Consider the following 22,500-nt stretch of genomic DNA (forward strand, 5'->3'; position numbering starts at 1 on the left):
AAAGAAAAGAAAAAAGGTTTAGGTGACGTTTTGTTTGACTGACTCCTTAATTGACTGACTGGTTATTTTTTTTATTTATTTATTTATTTATTTATTTTTTTTTTACGTGCGAAGGTGTACAGTAAAAAAAAAAGTTCGCTATTTTGTTGCTGCATAAACATCAATGAAGGAGGCAACCAAGTAAAATTATCAATCAATCAAGCAAGCAAGCAAATCAATCCATATATTAATAAGCACAAAAAAATCGCCTAGAATATATAAGAGTCTAGTTCTGGAGGTGACAAACTGACTGACTGACTGACTGATTATTGAATTGACCAACTAATAAACTGATGCACTGATTGCTTAACTGACTGAATGACTGACTGAATACTGAACTGACCAACTGATAAACTGATGCACTGATTACTTAACTGACTGACTGACTGACTGACTGACTGACTGACTGACTGACTGACTGGCTGAATGACAGACTGGTTCCCTGATTGGTATTTTGGCGTTGACGTAATAAATCTAAGGCTATCACCAAGTAGGATATATAAAGGAACACAAAGGAAGACACAGGAGTAATGAGTAACCAGGGCAAAGGGTTGGGGATTGCTTGTGAGCGAGAGAAAATTAGGGGTGAGAAATGAAGGGAAAAGACACAAGGAAAAATGAGAAAAAAAAGGAAAAAAAAAAGACTGTTCTTAATGGGGAAACATGTTTTAATCGCTAAGGAAATAAAGTTTGTTATTGATAGGGAAAAATATCAAGTTTTTAATTAGAGAAAAGACAAGGAAAATGAGAAGAAAAAGAACGAAAAGACTGTTCTTAATGGGGAAATATGCTTTAATCGCTAAGGAAATAAAGTTTGTTATTGATAGGGAAAAATATCAAGTCGTTAATTAGAGAAAATACACAAGGAAAAATTATAAAAAGAAAAAAAAAGGAAAACACAATTCTTAATAGAGAAATATGCTTTAAACGCTAAGAAAATAAAGTTTGTTATTGATAGGGGAAAAATATCAAGTTGTTAATTAGGGGGTTATCAATAAGGGGAAATTACTCAATAAGGAGATGACGTTAGTAATGACAGGTAATTTGTGAAAAAGTTATAATTCTAGAAGTTGAATCGTAGTTCTTAATGGTAAAAAAAAATGTTAACAAATTTATTAATACGAAGTAAAAAAATAAATCCAGCTTCTTTAAACACAAACAAACACAAACGAAGGGCAAACAAAAACAAACAAACACCAATCAATCATAAAATCAACAAACAAAATTACGAACCTTTCAAATTCCCTCTCTCTCTCTCTCTCTCTCTCTCTCTGGTGCCCGCGGCTGGCCTCTCAGGTATATGGAAATTTATCGAGCTCGCCAGGTAAGCCAGTATTGTTCACCCAGGTAGACAGGGGGTCAGAGTAATGGCACCTGTCCCCATCAGAATAAATGGGGAATTCAAGGGGGCGCCTCTCCCTCTCCCCCTCTTCCTCTTCCTGAGACACGTTGACTTTCTCCGGTTGGTTAAAAGTAAATTCATATTTTGTATTGTAAGTTTTCTAGATTGAGTTTATTATGTTCGATGCATTCGTTGTGTGTGTGTGTGTGTGTGTGTGTGTGTGTGTGTGTGTGTGTGTGCGTGTGTGTGTGTGTGTGTGTGTGTGTGTTAGTCAGGTCATGTATTTACCTTAACACACACACACACACACACACACACAAATGTTCCCTACGGTCTATCAGTTTCCTCCTCCTCCTCCTCCTCCCTCAACAGGTTAATCAAGAAGGCGACGGCTCACTAACGCATCCAGCTGTTATGACCCTTCCCAGACCAGCTGACCTCGTCACAAGGGCCTCTCACCACCAGTCTGTTGTGTGTGTGTGTGTGTGTGTGTGTGTGTGTTCATGTCACTGCTCTCTCTGGCAAAGGTTCCTCAATTGGTGGCTTTTTCCACGGCAAGCAGATGATATTTTTCTTTGTATCTACACAATCTCTTTCCTTCCTCCCTCCCTTTCTCTTTCCTCATACATAATATATTTCTATCCCCTTCCAGCAGCTCTTGTCTATCCATCCCTTTCCCTCCAGTTCTCTTATTCCCCTTCCTTCCTTCCTTCCTTCCTTCCTTCCTTCATACATTATATAACACCCCTCCTTCCTATATTCCCCTCCCATCCCTTCACTTCCCTTTCTATTCCCTTCAAGCAAATTTATTCCCCTCTCGAAGCTTCTTTTCTTCATTCCTTCCTTTCCCTCCTCCATACAGCCTTCCTTCTCTTCGTTCCCTTCACATCAAGAGCCTTTCATCCCTTTTATTCCGTCCAGGCTTCACTCACATGCCGCGTCAAGAAAATATCTGATTAAGTCTGTAAATCTGAAGTGTAGTTTGCATCGTATTCCGCTGACACGTGTAGTTCCTCCATCCAGTATTAATGAAGCGAATGAAACAAGGTGTGACTGGCATTCATCTCAAGGCACAACTGACGCGGCGCCCACTTGATCCCGCGTCCCTAGTGACTAAGGCTGACACATCTTGGCCACATGACCCCTGTAAATTTACCAGTGACTCCGGTACCAGATGACCATTCAGTACCAGTGATCCTTGTGCCAAATATTCTACAGGAGTACCAGTAATAAGTCACCCCCTACAGCCCTAGTAGCTCATGACCCAAGTAGACTCACAAGCACCCCGTTACTGTGTGGCATGTTACTCGTATGTGTCTCATGTTCCCTCAACCGTCATCACTTTGGTTTGATAACACTGTCCCTTGCCACTGTTATGAGGAGACGATCAGCAGGACACAGGAATTGCGACGGAGTGCAAATGGCAGACACTGGAGACAAGCATGGCCCGTCCCTCGCCTTGTGACCGTGCTTGTACCAATAACTGCCAGCAATGAATGATATATGTGCCAAAGCTCCCGGCACCACACACAGCCAGCCCATCACACGCCTTCAGAATGTCCCTCCCCCACCTCCACACGCCTGTCTGAAAGCCGTCCCGGCGTCAGCTCCGTCAAATCTTGTTTTGTAACTCCCCTCAAGCCTCCCCTTCCCTTCAGTCTCCCCAGGATCACCACACCAGCTGTTCCCTCGCCGTGTTTCTCAGAGTCGCTCATCGCTCCCAGAAAAAGAGCTTAATTATGACGCTACTATGTAAAGCCACGAAACTGAAATCTGTGAAGAAAGACGGAGAAATGTTTCAGCATTACAGTGAAATCCCTGCACACACCACGCCCCGTGTGTGCACACACCGCACCGCTTAAAGGTAACATGGAGAGGAGGAAAAAAGGAGAAAATAGACGTGGAATAATACTTAAAAGAGGATAGAGGACAATAAAGAGGACAAGGCGAATAAAAGAAAGAAATATTGCGAATTACGTGCGAAGGGAAGCATGGATAATAACTGGAATTAAAGGAAAATAAGGCAGAATAATGATAGGAATAAGAATGTAAGCAATAAATGAGGAGAGAGAGAGAGAGAGAGAGAGAGAGAGAGAGAGAGAGAGAGAGAGAGAGAGAGAGAGAGAGAGAGAGAGAGAGAGAGAGGATAAAGAAAACAAGAACAGATTTCCAGGTCGTCCCTCTCCCCCTCCATGGGCCAGATCCATGAAACAGGTTTCTGCCTAACATCCTGTGATTGGGCAAATGGTATAACTCCGCTCTCACAGCAACCGCATTACAATCTCCAAGAAACGGTATCCACAAAGAATTTCTGCGGTTGGCGGGTGGAGGTTGCTAACCCCCTCAGCGTTCCCATTGGCTGCCCGAGTGATACGTCACTGACTCGACGTCACATGCAAGGCAGCCAATCCCAGGATGCTTTGTGTTATTGCAGAGGAAATCATACGGCATTGTTTACAAACTTTGATACAGCGTCACACACCCAATGTCACCACTCACCGCACTCAACTGTCCTCACGATGCTTTCATCATGGCTACTGAACCCCCTAAGAAAACAAGGAGACAATGATTCACTGACACCGAGGCCTTGACCTTGGTGGAGGTGGTGTAGAATCGGGGTGCGGTGGACAGCAAAACTGACACCACAAAAGGGAGTCACGCGACATTGTTTACAAAGTTTGATGATAAGGCAACCCCTTCTACCCTTGGTATAGGGCTGTTCCTCTGAGACCAAGGACTACTTCCTGCTCCTTTGGCAGCGTGTCTACTCCTACCACACTGCACTTCGCTACCCACTCTCCACTCTCCACCCTGATGAGCATCACATCTCTCAACCTGCCCAGACTCAGCCATCTTCCCCTCACGGCAATTGCCTATCCTGAGGTCCAGAGGAAATTGAAGGACCTGCGACCCATGTCAAGAACAAGGGTGGTGCAGAACAGCGTCACACTGCAGACACTGGTGAGTTAATCGTTATTCTTATCACATTTTGGTTAGCATAGTTGCAGACCGAGCATGGTGCGGTTGACACAGAAGAGGGATAGAGAGCTATATGATTGTTATTACTGTGAGATTTCCTCAAAAATGGTGTGACGTCCTGCTGCAAGTAAGTGAAATCATGGCTTATGGTTCCAGCAGACACACAGAAGGGTATTCTTTTACTCTTTCACCAGTCTCAACATGGCTTTTCTTCTCCTTCTCATCAGATACATTTTGTCATTCCAGACTAATTTGAACCCCACACATACCAACTGCAAATTAATTATGATAATGACAGCAATTGTTAAACAGCTACATGTACATATTTTTTTTTTTAGAGAAGCAAGGTTATTTTAGATATTTGAGGTTAGGTTAGGTTAGGTTATATTATTTTGGTTTTGTTGGATCACTTTGGTAAGGTTACATCAGGTTTGATTAACATACTAATTCAGTGTAGGCCAAAAATAACAAAAAGCAAATAGTTTAGTTTCATGTGGAAAAGATAAACAGATGAAAGAGTAAAAATTTACCCACACTACCATATTTGATTCATATTTTGTCTTGACCTAATTGCTGATGGAATTTAATTAACTAATGTTTTGGGCATTGCTGAACATTGTTTTGAGTAATATGAACAAATTCCTCTGTATGACTTTCAGTTACATATTGGGAGAAAAAAAAAAAAAGTTTCTTTCTGGTCAGCCTTTGGGACACAAACTGCTGTAATAAATTTTATTTCTTGAACATTGGTTTTACTTTGTTGAGGAAGGAGGGTTGGGTTATGGTTAGGTTAGTTAGGTTAGGTGATTGTTAGCAGTGCTTAAAACCCCTGCAGTTGTATAAAAAGAAGTTTGCTCTTGTGTACATGTTGTATTTCATTATTGGTGCTGGTACAAAATTTACCCATATAGTCAATAAACATAACCAAGAACCAACTAAGCAATGGATTATAAATAGGAGTATGTACAGTACCTCTGGCAGTCAGGTCTGAGACAGTGACCACTGCAGTGCTAGATAACATTATTGTGCTCTAATGCATTCATGATTTACACCAAGTTGATTTGGCTTTACATGTGAACTTCTAAGTGGATGATAATTGCAACATTCATATCCATGCAGGTGGGGGCCTCCAGATGAGACAACACACACTACTGTGGAGTTGGTCATGCTGTGGATGTTGTCTCACACAGCATTTGCAGGACTGCCATACCCTGAAAGTGATGGCACCACACTGCATAAGTAAACTAACAAAGGTCAAATTACATTTTGTAAATTAATGCTGTTTTTAAGTTCAGTACTGTAATGTAACAATAATTGTGCTACAGCATCATCTTCCATGGGGCTGGCAGCATCATGTCCAACACTCATCTTCATGAATGTAGATATCTGCACATTTGCTCATCAACTCAGCAAAACCATGTGATAAACACAGACATGACTAGGTTGACTGCTAATTAAAAGAAAAATTTGTCAATAAAAACATCACTCAAAGAATACCAGCTTATTCTCTACCTGCAGTAATGACAGCTTTTTTTTTTTTTTTCCAGAAGTGTCAGGGCCTCTAGGACCACAGTCTTCCACCAGCAGTGGTGTTGGAGCCATCCAACACCACTGCTGGTGTTGCTGGGTCCACAGGGGCCTCTGGATTTGACAATGGTGTATCATCTGCACTGGATGAGAACATCTTTGTTCAAATTATGCTCATTATAGATGACTACATGCAATGGTGAATAACATGTTAACATGTATTCAGTTGTGTCCTCCAGTACAATGAACACTGATTATACAACTCCTGCCACTAAGTCTGTTGTTCTTGCTACTTTGACCTAATTTTTTATTTTATTTTTTTATTATATTTATTTATTTTTTTTGAGGAATACATCTCTGAGGCATATAAAGTGTTGATTCCATAAGTGCATCACACCACCAGCCTGGGTACTGTATAGCAGAAAGGTCCAAGGAGCAAATGAGGTAAAAGGACACAGCATGACATGTAACTTAAAATACCACTTAATTTGTAACTTGTGGTGTAAAGTCATGTTTGCTTCTGAACTGTACTGCAGGTGGCCACTCAGACTCACTCAGAAGTTCTCTCTCAAGCACAGGAAACCCAACAGCAGATTAGTCCGAGCTTGGACGAGCTGGTGATGGTGCAGCTGGCTGTACAAAACATGTCCCAGGCACTTTGACAATCTGTTGAAGTGCAGAGGAACATTCTGCATTCACTGCAGCAGCTGGTAACACTTACTGAGCACTTCATTAATGCCAACACCACCCACCAATAATTTATAGCATTTTAATGTTTACCTTTATTAAGTTATTAAGTTATAACACTAAGTTATGAAATTAAGTTATATTAAGTTTTATTTCTTTTCTGTAGAATTAGTTGTAGCAATTCTATCATTAACCTCGAGCAGCATGTTAATGTTAATGCAATATAATACCAAACTTCACTGTGATACGTACAATGCTTCTGTGTTACTTAAAGTACAAAAATAAGATTAGTGTTTTGTGGTGACCTGCTGGTGGCCATTTCTACAAATATGTTTATTTACTTTTTTTTTTTTTCAGGATGTGAACTATACTCATATATGTTATATTTTTCTTATTCTTGCAAAGACTTTGGTAACTGGTAATATTATTTTATTTTTAAATAAATCTACAGCATTTTTTTTATCTATTTGTGTTATTCATACCTTATACTAGCAAGCCACTTAAGTATTTGCTGAATTTAAATGGTGCACAGATCTCTTTCATTTAGTATGCAGTGATACATGGAAAACCATTAATTCACTCATTACATGATTACTGACCTCACTTCCTTACTGCATTGCTGGAAGAAGTTTTGTATGATTTCTTGCCACACAATTCTGCCTGGAGCACACTGACCCCTCTACAGCACAGCAGGGTTGGTATCAGCATGGGGCACTGCTTCATCCTCAAGAGGTGGTAGCTGTAAGCAGACTTTTGTGAGGGTCTGAGAGGTCTAGGGACTGGAACCTAACTGTTCCATTTGTTTAAAGTTTATATTGTATGAGAGGAATAGTCATGCAGTTTGACATTTAGCATTTTGATGATCTAAAACTAGCCCAAACCATAATGACTTTCAAGACATCTTTGTAGGGAAAAAAAAAAAATAATAATAATTTTCATTAAATGATGGTACACTTCTGACAAATATTATTACCCTAACAACAAATGTAAGAACATTCACGACTGTACTCGGTTAAATCTAATGTCCATGATACAGATACATCCTGTCAACTACCAGAAAAATAGTGACAAGTACATACGTCATCAGGAACTTGATGCAGCAGTTGTGTAGGAGCAGGCAAGCATTAATTATTTTGACACACTTGATGGGTCTGTACTGCAAGCCACCTCCACAAGAGTGCAGGCACCTGTGAAAAGTGAGTTTTCATACTACAAGAGGATTCATTACTTATAAAGGAGTATATCAAGTGTTCATTTATAACTAATGTCAAGGCTTATCACACTATGTTTTCTTATGCAATACCAGTAACCATGTGCAGTCACATGAAAATCAATAAAATACATGGTTGGGTAAACATGTGATGCAATAATGCTATATACCTGGCAATCTGGAGCAGTAGCTGAGGATCACTTCACTTGCATCACAAACAAGTTGGATGTTCAGAGGGAGTGATACCTTTTCCAGTTAAAGTAGAGGGCCTCATCCACACTTTGGCCCTTCATGGCAATGTGGCTGCCTGTGCACACAAAAGAAACTATTACATGATGATCATGTTACACAGCAGCATATATATATATATATATATATATATATATATATATATATATATATATATATATATATATATATATATACCATCCCTGCATTGGATATGCATACAGTATACATAAATTACCATCAATGGTCCCACTAACCCTTAGGAAATTTTTAATCCTGAAGAACTGGTGTGCAGTTCTCCTTTGATCAAGGTGTGTTGGAGGCATCTTGATTTCCTGCACCGACTTATCACTCAACATGGTGCACACACACACTTGAAGACCCTGCTGACACTTGCTTGCATAGGTCCTGAAAGCAGATTATAAGCCATTAGTTTTCATTTTGTTTATTTATTTATCTTAAATAAGATACATGTTTCTGCTGTAAGAGAGAGAGAGAGAGAGAGAGAGAGAGAGAGAGAGAGAGAGAGAGAGAGAGAGAGAGAGAGAGAGAGAGAGAGAGAGAGAGAGAGAGAGAGAGAGAGAGAGAGAGAGAGAGAGAGAGAGAGAGAGAGAGAGAGAGAGAGAGAGAGAGAGAGAGAAAAACAGCAGCAGAAATGTAATGTGATCCTTGTACATGTAATGCAGTGTTGTTTCCATGTAAACATATACAAGGATCACATTATGGGGACATAAACCATTACGTGATAAATAAGTGGGAAAGTAGTAGTAGTAGTAGTAGTAGTAGTAGTAGTAGTAGTAGTAGTAGTAGTAGTAGGACGAGGAAAAGTAGGATGACGACGACAACGACGATGATGGCCACGACGATAAGGAGGAGAAAAGGCAGAATGATGATAATAATAATGATGATAATGATAATAATGATGGTAGTAAGAAGAAAAAGAAGAAGAAGAAGAAGAAGAAGAAAAAAAAAAAAAAAAAAAAAAAAAGAGAGAGAAAGAAAGATCCGGAGGAACAGAAGGAAAAGAAGAAAAGGAGAAGCGTAAGGTACGACTTCCGCCAAACGCCAAACACGAGGACTAAGGTTCAAGACAACAGTGAGGTGCACAAGACGCAAACTGAGACACATGTAGTGAAGGTGACAGGACAGACAGAGAGGATGGCTGGGGCACGCAGAGAGGATAACAGAAGACAGAACACCTGGAAGACTTATGTTTGGAGAAGTGGCAGGATGAAGATGGAGAGGCAGGCCAAGAGCTGCATGGGAGGGTCAGTGGAGCAAGCAGCTGGAGGGAACACTTGCACACAACTGAACCTTCGGGCCGCACCCTATACAAACAACTTTCTTCACCTTGAAGATGATTATTGTTGTTGTTGTTGTTGTTGTTGTAATATACCTACAAGTTTATCAGCCTCCTGTACCTTCAAATTGTTGTTGAACATTTTAACTGATGGTCCCACATACAGCTAGGCCCTAACAATGTATACTAACAAATTTAGACCTCACACACCAACCTCAGAATTTCTTCATAATTACGCAGAATTATCATTTCTTACACGTGTCCACTTAACTTACAACATCTTGTGATAGGATTATTATTATTATTTTTTTTATGACTCACATAACAATCTGGGAACATGGCTTTTACAGTTTCACATTGTCACAAAGCGTACACAGGGATGTTTCTTCCGCTATCGCACCATTCTCCTCTCTCTCTCTCTCTCTCTCTCTCTCTCTCTCTTCTCTCTCTCTATATATATATGGTTGAAGGCTAGTTTACCAGGATGGTCAGTGAAGGGAGAGGAAAGCCAAAGCTGGTGGTGAACATTGAAGTCTCCAAGAATGGAGATCTCTGCAAAAGGGAAGAGGGTCAGAATGTGCTCCACTTTGGAAGTTAAGTAGTCAAAGAATTTCTTATAGTCAGAGGAGTTAGGTGAGAGATATACAGCACAGATAAATTTAGTTTGAGAGTGACTCTGTATTTGTAGCCAAATGGTGGGAAAACTCGGAAGATTCAAGAGCGTGGGCACAAAAGCATGTTAAGGCATTGCACACATAAAGGCAACATCCAGCTTTGGATCGAAAATGAGGATAGAGAAAGTAGGAGGGAACAGAAAAAGGGGCTACTGTCAGTTGTCTCAGACACCCGAGTTTCAGTGAGGAAAAGAAGAGGTTTAGAAGAGGAGAGGTGCTGTTCTACAGATTGAAAATTAGATCTTAGACTGCAAATGTTGCAGAAGTTAATGAAGAGAACATTGAGGGGGGGTTGTCAAGACACTTAATGAAGGTCGTTGACAGAAAGGCAGTCCAACCTGGGGACATTTATGGTCCCCTCCCCAGATGGGGACTCGGAGGCTGGTGTAGGAGTCGCCATGATGATTTTGAAAATTTTTGAGTGAAGGGTGTGTGTGTTTTTAGGTGCTTGTAGTTTTGTGTGGAGGAAGAGAGTTGTCTTTAGAGGGCAGGCTGTGACTGCCTCCTTGTGTTGTAAGACACAAAGGGAAACGTTCAGTGAGGTCACAGCTGGGTTTAATGATAAGTTCACAGCACACCCTGAACAGTGCTTTAGACCTCACTGGGAGTAAAATATCGTTTCGGCAGGTGTCTACTGCCTCCTTCTATAACTAATGTCAAGGTTTGTCACACTGTTTTCTTATGTAATACCAGTAACCAATTGCAGTCACATGAAAATCAATAAAATACATGGTTGGGTAAACATGTAATGCAATAATACTATATACCTGGGAATCTGAAGCAGTAGCTGAGGATCACTCCATTCGCATCACAAACAAGTTGGATTTTCAGAGGGAGTGATACCTTTTCCAGTTAAAGTAGAGGGCCTCGTCCACTCTTCGGGCCTTGATGGCAATGTGGGTGCCTGTGCACACAAAAGAAAGTATTAGATGATCATGTTACACAGTAGCTACATATATCTATCATTAATATATATATATATATATATATATATATATATATATATATATATATATATATATATATATATATATATACTATATATATATAGCATCCCTACACTGGATATGCACACAGTATACATAAGATATGAAAACTTTTTAATGCTTAAGAAGAACTTGAGGCTGTGAGATACCTTTCACTCAAAGTAAACACCGATGAAGTGATAGACTATAACAATAGCACTAAATTTAAAACAAAATACATTATTGATAATCTTACCATCAATGGCCCCAATAATCCTTAAGAAATTTTTAATCCTGAAGAACTGGTGTGCAGTTTCTCCTTTGATCAAGGTTGTGTTGGAGGCATCTTGATTTCCTGCACTGACTTATCACTCAACACGGTGCACACACACACTTGAAGACCCTGCTGACACTTGCTTGCATAGGTCCTGAAAGCAGATTATAAGCCATTAGTTTTCATTTTGTTTATTTATTTATTTTGAATAAGATACATCCTTCTGCTGTAAGAAAGAAAAAAAAAAAAAAAAAAAAAAAACAGCAGCAGAAATGTAATGTGATCCTTGTAGATGTAATGCAGTGTTGTTTCCATGAGTGCAGCCGTATCCATGCACACATTACATCTGCTGTCAAATATTTTTGCCCAGCAGTATAGTAAATTAAGTTATCCTCAAGACAGTGTTAGAAACATGTCAGAAATAAACCTACAAGTCTAGAAATATTTGTACACATGAATAATAATGTGGTGTGTGAGGAAGGGACAGCCCCGGGGGGTACTTGACGGCAGCTTTTGGTAAGGTTAGCATCATCCCTCATCCCTCCTTATCAATTATGCACTCACATATTTTGACACTAGGAACTAATCTTGGCACGTTCCTAACACTGGATTACAACTTTATAAACTGTGGCATGCAGCAGGTTGACTTTTATGCCCTTTTATCCTTGAAAGTCAGCCACACTTAAGTATTATTCACCACACTGAACATCAGTTTATTCACCTACAAAAGTTATTTATAGAATATTGTGCAATTTGTTTCAACAAAAAGTAGTGGTAATTGTTTGGAGTCCTCTCTTGTCCTTATTACACCTCCATCCTCTTCCATTCTTTCACATATACAGTACCTCTTGATAAACCTGAAACATATATGTACCCCCATCCCTTCACGGGTGTTTCACAGGTTATGCTAACTTATATTAGTGTCCTTAAGGGTGGGTCTAGCCCCTGTGGTTATGTTAGATTAGGTAATGTTTCTTATAAAAGTGTACGGTGGACTAACCTAATCTCTGGGGGCCTTCGCCCATCCCTTGGACTCCCTGAAGGGCAGGGGCACTTCTTCCTCGCCTTAAAGTTACGTTTTATGTGTATCTAAAGGTATATGCGAAGAATGTAAGAGAATAGACCATTAATAAGGTCAGGGAAAGGGCTCCCTGATAATTTCCACAACAGCCAGCCCCTGTACTGAAGCATGCAACACCAGTATCATCTTACCTGCAGTGTCTCCAATGACGTTTTGGAAGGGCCCACTGGCAAACAGTCTCTGGGCCAGCAAAACCTGGGTGTGAGTTGGTAATGCCTGGCTATGCCTTGTCCTTCTCTCCAGCTGAGGCTGCATCTCCTCAAACAAGAGGATTAGTAGGTCAGCCGAGGGAAGCGATATTTGGTCATGAGCTCATTATCACTCAATGCCAAGGGGTCAAGGCGATCCTGAAACCGCCTTTCTTGCCTCAAGGCACGAACGTGGTAGTATGTTAAGAAAATATCCAATATATGCACAAGAAACGACGAAAACAATACGTAATCACAGTACACACTTGTTGGTGGGCGGGGGAATGGGGGGAGTGCGCACGTGTGGGACAAATCAGCCTCTTCATTTGTTTTCAGTGTTCCATGCAAGATTTCACTTTATGCATCACAAAACCATGCTTCCTTGCTGATAAAGCTTGTAAACAATTAAAAAAAAGGTTATTTTGTGCACATAAATATTTATATAAGAGTTTTCAGGCGAGGTGGAGTTAACCTACATCACCTCAGGAGGTTGTAACTTCTTACCAACCTTGCTACTATGGCAACACCAACCTCTTATGCGTTCGTGGATACCATATGGCGGTCCGAGGTTGATAATGGGCGCTGATCGCAGTTTGTTAAAAGTAGCAACCGTTTCGTGGATCTGGCCCCTGGATGCTTAAGAGAGAGAGAGAGAGAGAGATGACAGGTTATGTCAAGGAAATATGGAAGAGAAATGACGAAGAGTGAAGGAAATTTGAGCGACACACAGCAAATGTACGAGGGAAAATATAAAAGAAGAAATGAGGGGAAGAGAAAAAAATGAAGAACTATATATAAAAAAAAAAAAAAAAAAACAGACGAGAAATAAGTGAGAAAGGAAAGAAGTGAGGGAAAGATGTAATATTAAGGCGAATACACACACACACACACACACACACACACACACACACACCATCAGACAAACCAACAAGAATTAAATGAACCGTCACCATCAACATCATCATCATCAGCACATTATCACAGCACAGCCATCACAGTCGCATCACCTTCAAATCACCACCTCCCCCTTTCTCCTCCTCCCTCTCCCTCCCCTCTGCTCTCCCCACCTTCAATTTTCAGAGAGAGAGAGAGAGAGAGAGAGAGAGAGAGAGAGAGAGAGAGAGAGAGAGAGAGAGAGAGAGAGGAGAGAGAGAGAGAGAGAGAGAGAGAGAGAGAGAGATCGTATCAGTATGTTTCCCCCCAACCCCCGACAAAATTACCCAGGTGAAGAAAAAAATGGGAAACAAAAACAAGGGTCAGCTGGAGGAAAAGGGAGGAAAAGGGAGGGAAGGTAAGGGGAATAGGAGAAGGGACAGAAGGGAGTAGGAATGGTGAAAGAGGGAGGGGGGTGACAGGAAAGGGCTCACATATTAGTTTCCTGCTATCATGGTGATTCTCTCTCTCTCTCTCTCTCTCTCTCTCCTCTCTCTCTCTCTCTCTCTCTCTCTCTCTCTCTCTCTCTCTCTCTCTCTCTCTCTCTCTCTCTCCTTGCAAACTTAATGGACTGTCATAGCATCATTAGCACTCAAAGGATTAACAGGTAAAATATATAAATTCTATCTTTCTTTTCTTTTCTCTCTATTAACCCAAACATTTTTTTTTTTTTGCAATAGTATCCAGAATTACCAAAGAATACCCATACCAATAAAATATATTAAACTTTGTAATGAATTAACCTTTCCCCTTGAGTAATTACAAGCGTGACAAAACTCAAGCACACGCCAAACAACACAAATTAAAGAGTTGTGATTGGTCTTCCCTCTGAGTGTTACCACCTCCAGGCAAGACGAGACCAGACCCAGGCCCCCAGGAAGCAACACAAGGCAGGCTATACACACCACTGAATCACGCAGCTACGGACGTACTGCACCAGCCAATCAGCGCTCACTTTACAAACACTCCTTGCATCGTATCCTCCCTCCTCCATTTCTAATTCGATTCTTTACTTTCCTCCATTCCTCTAACCTGTTTCCTCCCCTCTCTCTCCCTCCCTTCAGCCTTCAGTTTCCTTTCTTTCCCTCTCCATGTCTTCTTTTTTTTTTTCTCTCTCTCTCTCTTCCTAACTTTTCCTCCTCTTTCCAGTTTCCTTTCCCCTCCATCTTTCCCTCTCTTCTCTCCTCTCTTTTCTCCTCACCTACCTCTCCTCTGAATACACGAAAGAAGTGAGAATGAAAAGAGAAGAAAAGAAAGGAGAGGAAGGGGAGAGAAAATATTGGACTAAGAGGAGGTGGAGGAGGAGGAGGAGGAGGAAATGAAGGAAAGAGGGAAGGAAAGAGAGCAGAGAGGGAGAAGAGGGAGAAAAATGTGAGATGGAGGTAGAGGAGAGATAGGAGAAAGAGAAGGAGATAGAGGAGGAGTAGGAGGGAAAGGAAATCAGAAAGAAGAGGACGAAGAAGAATGAAGAGGGAAGAAAGAAATAAGTTAGGAGAGAGAGAGAGAGGGAGGGGAAGGGAAGGGAAGAGAAGAAAAGTGAGGAGGAGGAGGAGAGAAAGGTGTAGGAGGAAGGAGGAGAAAAGAAGAGAAAATGGAAGAGAGAGGAAAGTAACACGTAGGAGAAAGAGAGAAAGGTAAAAACAGAGAAGGAAGGAAGGAGGAGGAGGAGGAGGAGGAAGTAGGAAAAAGGAAGGTGGAAGAAAAGGAAAGCAGAGAGAGAAGAGAAGAAGAAAGAAATACGTAGGAGAGAGAGAAGTGTAAGAACAGAGATGGGAGGAGGAGGAAGAGGAGAAACAAGAGAAGGAGGAGGATGGGGGAACAGGTCGCCTTGCTTCACTTACCTGCATAAGTAAGATGCATAATAAGATGCAAATTTGCGAGCAGTTATAAGTAAGGTTGATACAGGAGACAAAACCCTTCCACACCTGCAACAATTTGGCCTCCTCTCCCTAACACTCGGAGAGCCTACTGCAATTCCGCTGGAGAAGGAGAGGCTGGCTGAATCTCACTCACTTTCAATCTCTCTCTCTCTCTCTCTCTCTCTCCTCCTCTCTCTCTCCTCTCTCTCTCTCTCTCTCTCTCTCTCTCTCTCTTTCTCTCTCTCTCTCTCTCTCTCTTACTCTGTGATTTAATTGCTTGTTTATATTGTAAGTGTTTCTTGTTGTTGTTGTTATTGTTGTTGTTGTGGGTGTAGTTAAGGGTAAAAATTTAGGTTTTGTAAGTGACTGCAGGTTGTGACGTTAAAACCTGTTTGTTGTTGTTGTTGTTGTTGTTGTTGTTGTTGTTGTTTTGTGCGAGTGTTTTCTTTTGTTTTATGTTGACTGGTATTTTCGGAAGGTTGTTTTTATTAATTAATTTATTTTTAATTATTATTATTGTTATTTATTTATTTATTTATTTTGTGTGTGTGTGTGTGTGTGTGTGTGTGTGTGTGTGTGTGTGTGTGTGTGTGTGTGTGTGTGTGTGTGCTTCCGAGGGTTCTTATTGAAAAAGAAATGTATTACCTCCTTTGTGTGTTTTACTTCTTTTCTGTTCTTTAAGTAACGTGTTTTTCTTCTTTATTACATTAATGGAGTGAGTTCTGTTTTCTCTTCTTTAAGTAACGTGTTTTTTCTTCTTTATTACATTAATGGAGTGAGTTCTGTTTTCTCTTCTTTAAGTAAGGTGTTTTTCTTCTTTATTACATTAATGGAGTGAGTTCTGTTTTCTCTTCTTTAAGTAACGTGTTTTTTTTCTTTATTACATTAATGGAGTGAGTTTTGTTTTCTGTTCTTTAAGTAACGTGTTTTTTCTTCTTTATTACATTAATGGAGTGAGTTCCGTTTTCTGTTCTTTAAGTAATGTGTTTTTTTCTTCTTTATATGTTAAAGGAATGAGTTCCGGTTATCTTTATTCACGTATCCCTTTTATTTCCTTTCTTAGTCGCGTTTTCTGTTACGCTGCACCTCCACGTATTTTCCTTCCCATGTCAAGTGTTTCTTTGTTACTGTTTTGTAACTGTCACCCCACCAGCTCCAGCCATCACCTCGCCATTACCTCCCGAGCCATCACCTCATCAGTACCTCCCCACTTATCGCCCCCAAAGTAACCCCAGTACCTTCCCAGTCATCACCCCAGTACCTTCCCACTCATCCCAGTCGTCCTCACTCACCTTCCTAGAACAATACAGCCTAATATCCCTTTAGCAGCCACCCCTTCACCCCATCACCCTTTCTTCACCCCCTTCACCCCCATCACTCTTTCTTCAGCCCTTCACCCCTTCCCTCAGCACACCCAGCAGCCTGCCCACCCTCCATTAAACCATCAATCTGCCATCCTATTGCCCCATTGACCCAGCGCCGCCCATGTCCACCTCAGCCCCCCAGCCATTACCGCCCTTCTTGCAGCCCCCACAGCCCCAGAACGCCCATGTTCCTTCTCCCCCCCCACACCCACGCCGACGCCCCACTAAGCAGCACGGACCCATAACTAACGAAGCGCCCACTTGGAACCAACTTGCCTTATTCCTCAACTCTAAAATCAAAGCCTAGTGCCCTTGTCTCATCCTCCTCCTCCTCTTCCTCCTCCTCCTCCTCCCCTTCCCCCTTCTCGCCTCGTCTCGTCACACCACACAACACCGCCACACCACCACCAACATCCTAAACTTATCTGCCCTCCTCCTCCTCCTCCTCCTCCTCCTCCTCCTCCTCCTCCTCCTCCTCTTCCTCCTCCTCCTCCCCAAATATCCCTACACGGCTCCATCTTCCTCTAAACTTGTACACCTGACTTCTCCTCCTCCTCTCCCCAAATTACTCCTCCTCCTCCTTCTCCTCCTCCTCCGTATTTTCCTCTTTTTCTCCTCTTCCTTTCCTCTCCGTGCTCCTCCTCTCCCCAAATTACTCCTCCTCCTCCTTCTCCTCCTTCTCCGTATTTTCCTCTTTTTCTCCTCTTCCTTTCCTCTCCGTGCTATATTCTCCATCTCGTTTTCTCCTCCTCCTCCTCCTCCTCCTCTTCTTCCTCTTCTCCTTGAGTTCTCATCTTGTATCGTTTCCCTCCTCCTCCTCTTCCTAATTCATATCCTGCTCCTCCTTCTCACCACCTCCTCCTCCTCCTCCACCATCTCCTCCTCCTCCTATCTTCTTACTCCTCTCTAACTTTGTCCTCTTCCTCCTCCTCCTCCTTTTCCTTCTGGAGCAGCAGTTAGGAATCATCACATCACCATCATCACCACTATCAATCATCACCACCATCACCATTCCACCATCACCCGTCACCATACCTGATCACTACCACCATCACTACCACAACCAGTCACCATCATCACCACTACGTGTCCCTATATCACCACTACTATCTGTCATCACATCAACACCACCACCATCACCACCACAACCAGCCACCACATCACCACCACCACCACTCATCACCAGTCACCACCATCACCACCACCACTTAGAGGCGCCGCTGGACACACCGTGCATCACACAATTATCAAACGCTCTCAACACTTCTTCCATTAACACACACACACACACACACACACTCTCACTCTCTCACTCCTGACAAGAGCTTCTGTACATTACAAGCGCCCCAGCCGTCCATCACTCCGATCCCCCCCCCACGCCCCCCCACTCCCAAGGGTTTAAAACTCTCACTACTGCCACTCGCTTCTCACCGCTCTGCCTCGCCCTCTCACTCGCTCTAAAGACGTGACGGTTCGGTGCTAAGATGGCTATATAGACTTTCTCACCGCCCCCCCCATGCTGCACCACCGTCACTCGAAGTACAGTATGCGTCACAATGAGGAATTAAACTACACTATGATCGTCTCTCTCTCTCTCTCTCTCTCTCTCTCTCTCTCTCTCTCTCTCTCTCTCTCTCTCTCTCTCTCTCTCTCTCTCTCTCTCTCTCTCTCTCTCTCTCATTTCACGCTAATCTTACGTACGTGACGAGCCCACAGTAGATAAAGCAGACCTACAGGCACCTCTACACAGCGTCAGCCTCATCTACTCTGACACCACACGTCACAAATTAAGAAAAACTAACACCACGTGACTGGCACTCTCACCCCTCATCAACTTTTCAACGCTCTTACTCTCCTCTCACTCACCTTACACATGTGACGTTAATAAAGTTGATGAAGCAGACCTAAACGTACCTCCACACAGCGTCACACTCACGCACGCACTCACTCTCTCACACCACACGTCACAAAATACGAAAATTTTAAGCCACGCAACCGACGCTCATTACCTCACTCAATTTCTCTACACACTCACTCTGCTCTCACTCACCTTAGTAACATGAAGCTGCTACAGGTGATGCAACACACCTTCACGCACCTCTGCACGCCGTCACGCTCACGCACAGTCACTTTACGCGTCACAAAATGGAATAAAGGCAAGCAACATCACTCGCCTCCTGTGCCCGCGGCCGCCCTCAGTAATCGGTGCGTCACGTGACCCTGCGCGCGTGGCTGTCCTAATGACCACAGGTGAGCGCTAAACACACAGCACTCGTGGTGATGGGACAGGTAAGCGCACTGCAATAGATCGATGACAATGCGTGTGTGTTGATGTGTTGTCTTGTTTTACTTCCTGGATTAAATATTACCGTTGTTTTTGTTATCGTTATTATTCTTTGATGACTTGTACCGCTGGTTCTCCCTCCCTCGTCCCCTCGTTCGCTCCTTCCCTCTTTCATTGTTTTATTCATTTTCCACGTGTTAGGTCAGATTTTCTCCTCTTCCACTCATATTTTCCTCCATCCTTAAGTCTGATCCTTCTTTCCTCCCTCCCCGTTCCCTCCACCTGAGCTTCCTTCCTCTTCCTCCTCTCCACCTATCCCTCCCTCCCTCCCTCCTTCCCTCCACCTATCCCTCCCTCCCTCCCTCCTTCCCTCCACCTCCCCAATAGTTTCGTTAATTTTTCACGTGGTATTTAAAAATTTCCTCTCTTCCTCTGATGTTTCCCTCCTCCTTTCCACCTGTCCCTCCCGCCCCCCCTCCTTCCCTCCACCTATCCTTTCCTCCCTCCCTTCTTTCCTCCACTTTTCTCATTGTTTTGTTAATTATCCATGTGTTATTTTGATAACGTCCTCTTACTCTTCCTCCTCCCTCCTTCCCTCCACCTATACCTCCCTTCTCCCTCCTTTTCTCCACATGTTCCTCCCTCCTCCCTTGTTCTCTTCACCTATCCCTCCTTCCTACTTCTCTCTATTTTTCCCCCTCTCCTCCCTTCTTCCCTCCACCTATCTCTGCCTCCTCCTTCCTTCCCTCCACATATCCCTCTCTCATCCCTCCTACCCTTCATCTTTCTCTCCCTCCTCCCTCATTCCCTCCCTTCACCTATCTCTCCCTCCTCCCTCCTTCCCTCCACCCATCCATGGCTCATTCCACCCATCTGTACTGTACCTCCCTCCTCCCTCCTTCCCCCCACCGGTCCATCCCTCCTCCCTCCTCTCCACCTGTCCCTCCCTCCGTCCAGTCCCCGCCAAGTCTGTCAATAGAGAAGGGCGTAATGAAGGGCGCGGGCCGAGACACCACTAAATATGTGCCGCCCACACCTCACGCCGCCCACACCTCACGCCCCTCCCTGACGCATGACCCGCGCTGCCTGACGGACGTAATTACCTGGTGCCTGCATGGACTGGGTTGCAGATTCTTTGTTACCTGTGTGAGTGAGTGAGTGAGTGAATGACTGGGTGTTTGAGTGAGCGAGTGGGTGAGTGGCTGCGTGAGTGAGTGAGTGAGTGAGCGAGTGGGTGAGTGGGTGCGTGAGTGAGTGACTGGGTGACTGGGTGAAAAGAAAGAAGCCGAACAAATGGAAAGAAAAGCAAAAGGACAAAAGGGGAAAGAAAAAAGGAAGCAAAGCGGAGATAAAAAAAAAGGAAAAATTAAAAAAGCAAAATCAGAGAAGCAAAAAAAAAAAAAAAAAGAAAAGCAAAATTAAAAGAAGCCGAAAAAAACAAAAGAACAAAACAAGGAAAAGAGAAGAAAAAAGGAAATAAAAGGAAAAAGAGACAAAACATAAAAAAAATAAAATAAAAGGCAGAATAAGAAAAGAACCGAAAAAAAGGAAAACAAGAAGTGAAATTAATGGAAAAAAAACAAAAGAAACAAGAGAAATGAAAAAAAAATGTGAACAGTGTCAAGATTCTAACGGGAAACTGGAAAAAAAGTGTTTATTTTTCCCTATGGACATTCTGATCAATATTCATATATAAAATATTTCTCACTTTTTAAAATATTTTCTGCCAAACTATATTCTTTATTTTTTTATTTATCAAAGTAATTGTTTAAGTATCAATTTAGCTCTCTCTCTCTCTCTCTCTCTCTCTCTCTCTCTCTCTCTCTCTCTCTCTCTCTATCTATCTATCTATCTATCTATCTGTTTATCTATCTATCAGTTAATCCGTCTATCTAACTTTGTATCTTCCTATTCACGTACTTTATCTATTTGTATTTCTGTTCATTTCTATATTTATCCATTTTTTTTATCTATATTAATTAATTTTATATCCATCCATCTATTCATCCATCCATCCCTCCATTAATTTTATCATTTCGGTGTTCATCTAGCCTGAAAACTCTCTCTCTCTCTCTCTCTCTCTCTCTCTCTCTCTCTCTCTCTCTCTCTCTCTCTCTCTCTCTCTCTCTCTCTCACTCACTCAAATACTGTTATCTTGCCAAGCGTCAGTCAAAAGTAAAGAAAACGAACGTAAATAAAGACTTAAGCAAGAAACGTTTAAGCTCCTTGATAAAATATATATGTTTTCTCAGATGACGTAAAGTTGGTATTTTTTATTTATTTTTTTTTAATGTTTAGAGTGGGTAGGCTTACTTTTACATTCGCTCCTTGCTTCTTGTTTACTGTTACTCGGTTACTATTTTTTCTGTTGTCATTGTTTGTTCGTTTGTTTTGTTTATAGAGACGTCTAGTTATGAAGGAAAAAAGGTGGGGATTTTTCCTTTTTTTAATTTTTTTTGTTTCCTTATCATTGTTCTGGGTTTGGTTATTGTTGTTGTTGTTGTTGTTGTGGTGGTGGTGGTGGTAGTAGTCGTTGTTGTTGTTGTTGTTGTTGTTGTACTTGTTATATTATTATCATTATTATCATCATTATCATTATTATTTATCATATCACTCTTAATTACTACCACTACCACTATTGCTACTCCTCCTCCTACTAATACTACTACTACTACTACTACCACCACCACCACCATCACCACCACCACCATTATTACTACCACTACCACCACCACCACCACCACCACCACCACCATTACCTTTACATATATTTTCTACGTCATTATCTTTATTCTTGCTGTTTTTTCTGATAATTTCCATCATTTCACCAAAAATTATTCGCTTTATCATCATAAGCAAAAGGACATAAGAATTTTCTCAATTATTCCTTAATTCTTCTATTTTTATTCCCTTTTCGCTCTTTCCGTTCCTTACTCCCCTCTTCCTCTTCACTCTTCCCCTTCGCTCCTCTCTCACCATCATTTTCATTCACTTCCCTGTCCTTCTGTGTCTTCCTCCTCCTCCTCTTCTTCTATTCCTTCACTTATTCCTCCTCTAGTTTTTATTTTTCTTCCTTTTCTATTTTCTTAATCGTTCTAATCTTCCTTGTTTTTCTTTTCTCTTCCTTGTATTTTTGTTTGAACTCTCCTTTTCGTTTTTTTCTCGTTTTTCCTTTTTCTTCTTGTCGTATTTCTTGCTTATTTTCATTCTTCTCCTCTTCCTATTTCCCCGTTCTTCTTGTCCTCCTTTTGGCGTTTTCCTTTTTCTTCTCACTCTTTTTGCTTTATTAGTCTTATTTTCTTCCCGTTTTTCTTGTTCTCCTAATTCCTTCTTTACACCTGCTATCTTCTTCCCATTCTTCTTGTTCTCTTAATTTTTCATCTCCTCTTCTTCCTTCCTTTTCTTGTTCTTTTCGTTCTTCTCGTCCTCCTTTTCTACCTCCTTTTCTTGTCGTTCTTTTCATTCCTCCTCTCCTCTCATTCTCCTTCCTTTCTGTTCTTTCTTCTCTTCCTCCTGCTCTTCCGCTACAAGCATCTCACGTACTAATGCTGCAAATCTCAGGAAAT

At 41.8% G+C, this 22,500-nt stretch overlaps 1 protein-coding gene and 1 long non-coding RNA gene across 14 annotated transcripts in view; both read right to left on the reverse strand.

Moving 5' to 3' along the window:
• The window catches only part of LOC135096927 (cytosolic Fe-S cluster assembly factor nubp1-like), a 22,253-nt gene extending 19,157 nt beyond the window's left edge, over positions 1-3,096 (reverse strand). The window contains 2 exon segments of the mRNA XM_063998702.1: positions 2,474-2,525; positions 2,929-3,096. Of these exon segments, the coding sequence (XP_063854772.1) occupies positions 2,474-2,525; positions 2,929-3,096 (220 nt within the window).
• A 2,114-nt stretch (positions 3,097-5,210) lies between these two features.
• LOC135096945 (uncharacterized) overlaps positions 5,211-22,500 on the reverse strand; it is a 49,130-nt gene continuing 31,840 nt past the window's right edge. For 2 of the 13 annotated variants that reach the window (XR_010265216.1, XR_010265215.1), the window contains exons 4-10: positions 18,701-18,948; positions 12,438-12,555; positions 8,251-8,420; positions 7,955-8,091; positions 7,654-7,761; positions 7,174-7,313; positions 5,211-6,553 (exon numbers count right to left, since the gene is read on the reverse strand). This is a non-coding gene — a long non-coding RNA (uncharacterized LOC135096945). Of the gene's footprint in view, positions 6,554-7,173; positions 7,314-7,653; positions 7,762-7,954; positions 8,092-8,250; positions 8,421-10,753; positions 10,891-11,207; positions 11,267-11,316; positions 11,380-12,437; positions 13,138-18,700; positions 18,949-22,500 lie in introns of those variants that run through there. The other 11 variants (XR_010265218.1, XR_010265209.1, XR_010265219.1 and 8 more) reach the window with 11 other exon arrangements.

The sequence above is a fragment of the Scylla paramamosain genome, unplaced genomic scaffold (genome assembly GCF_035594125.1).
Source record: "Scylla paramamosain isolate STU-SP2022 unplaced genomic scaffold, ASM3559412v1 Contig9, whole genome shotgun sequence".
NCBI classification, from domain to species: Eukaryota; Metazoa; Arthropoda; class Malacostraca; order Decapoda; family Portunidae; genus Scylla; species Scylla paramamosain.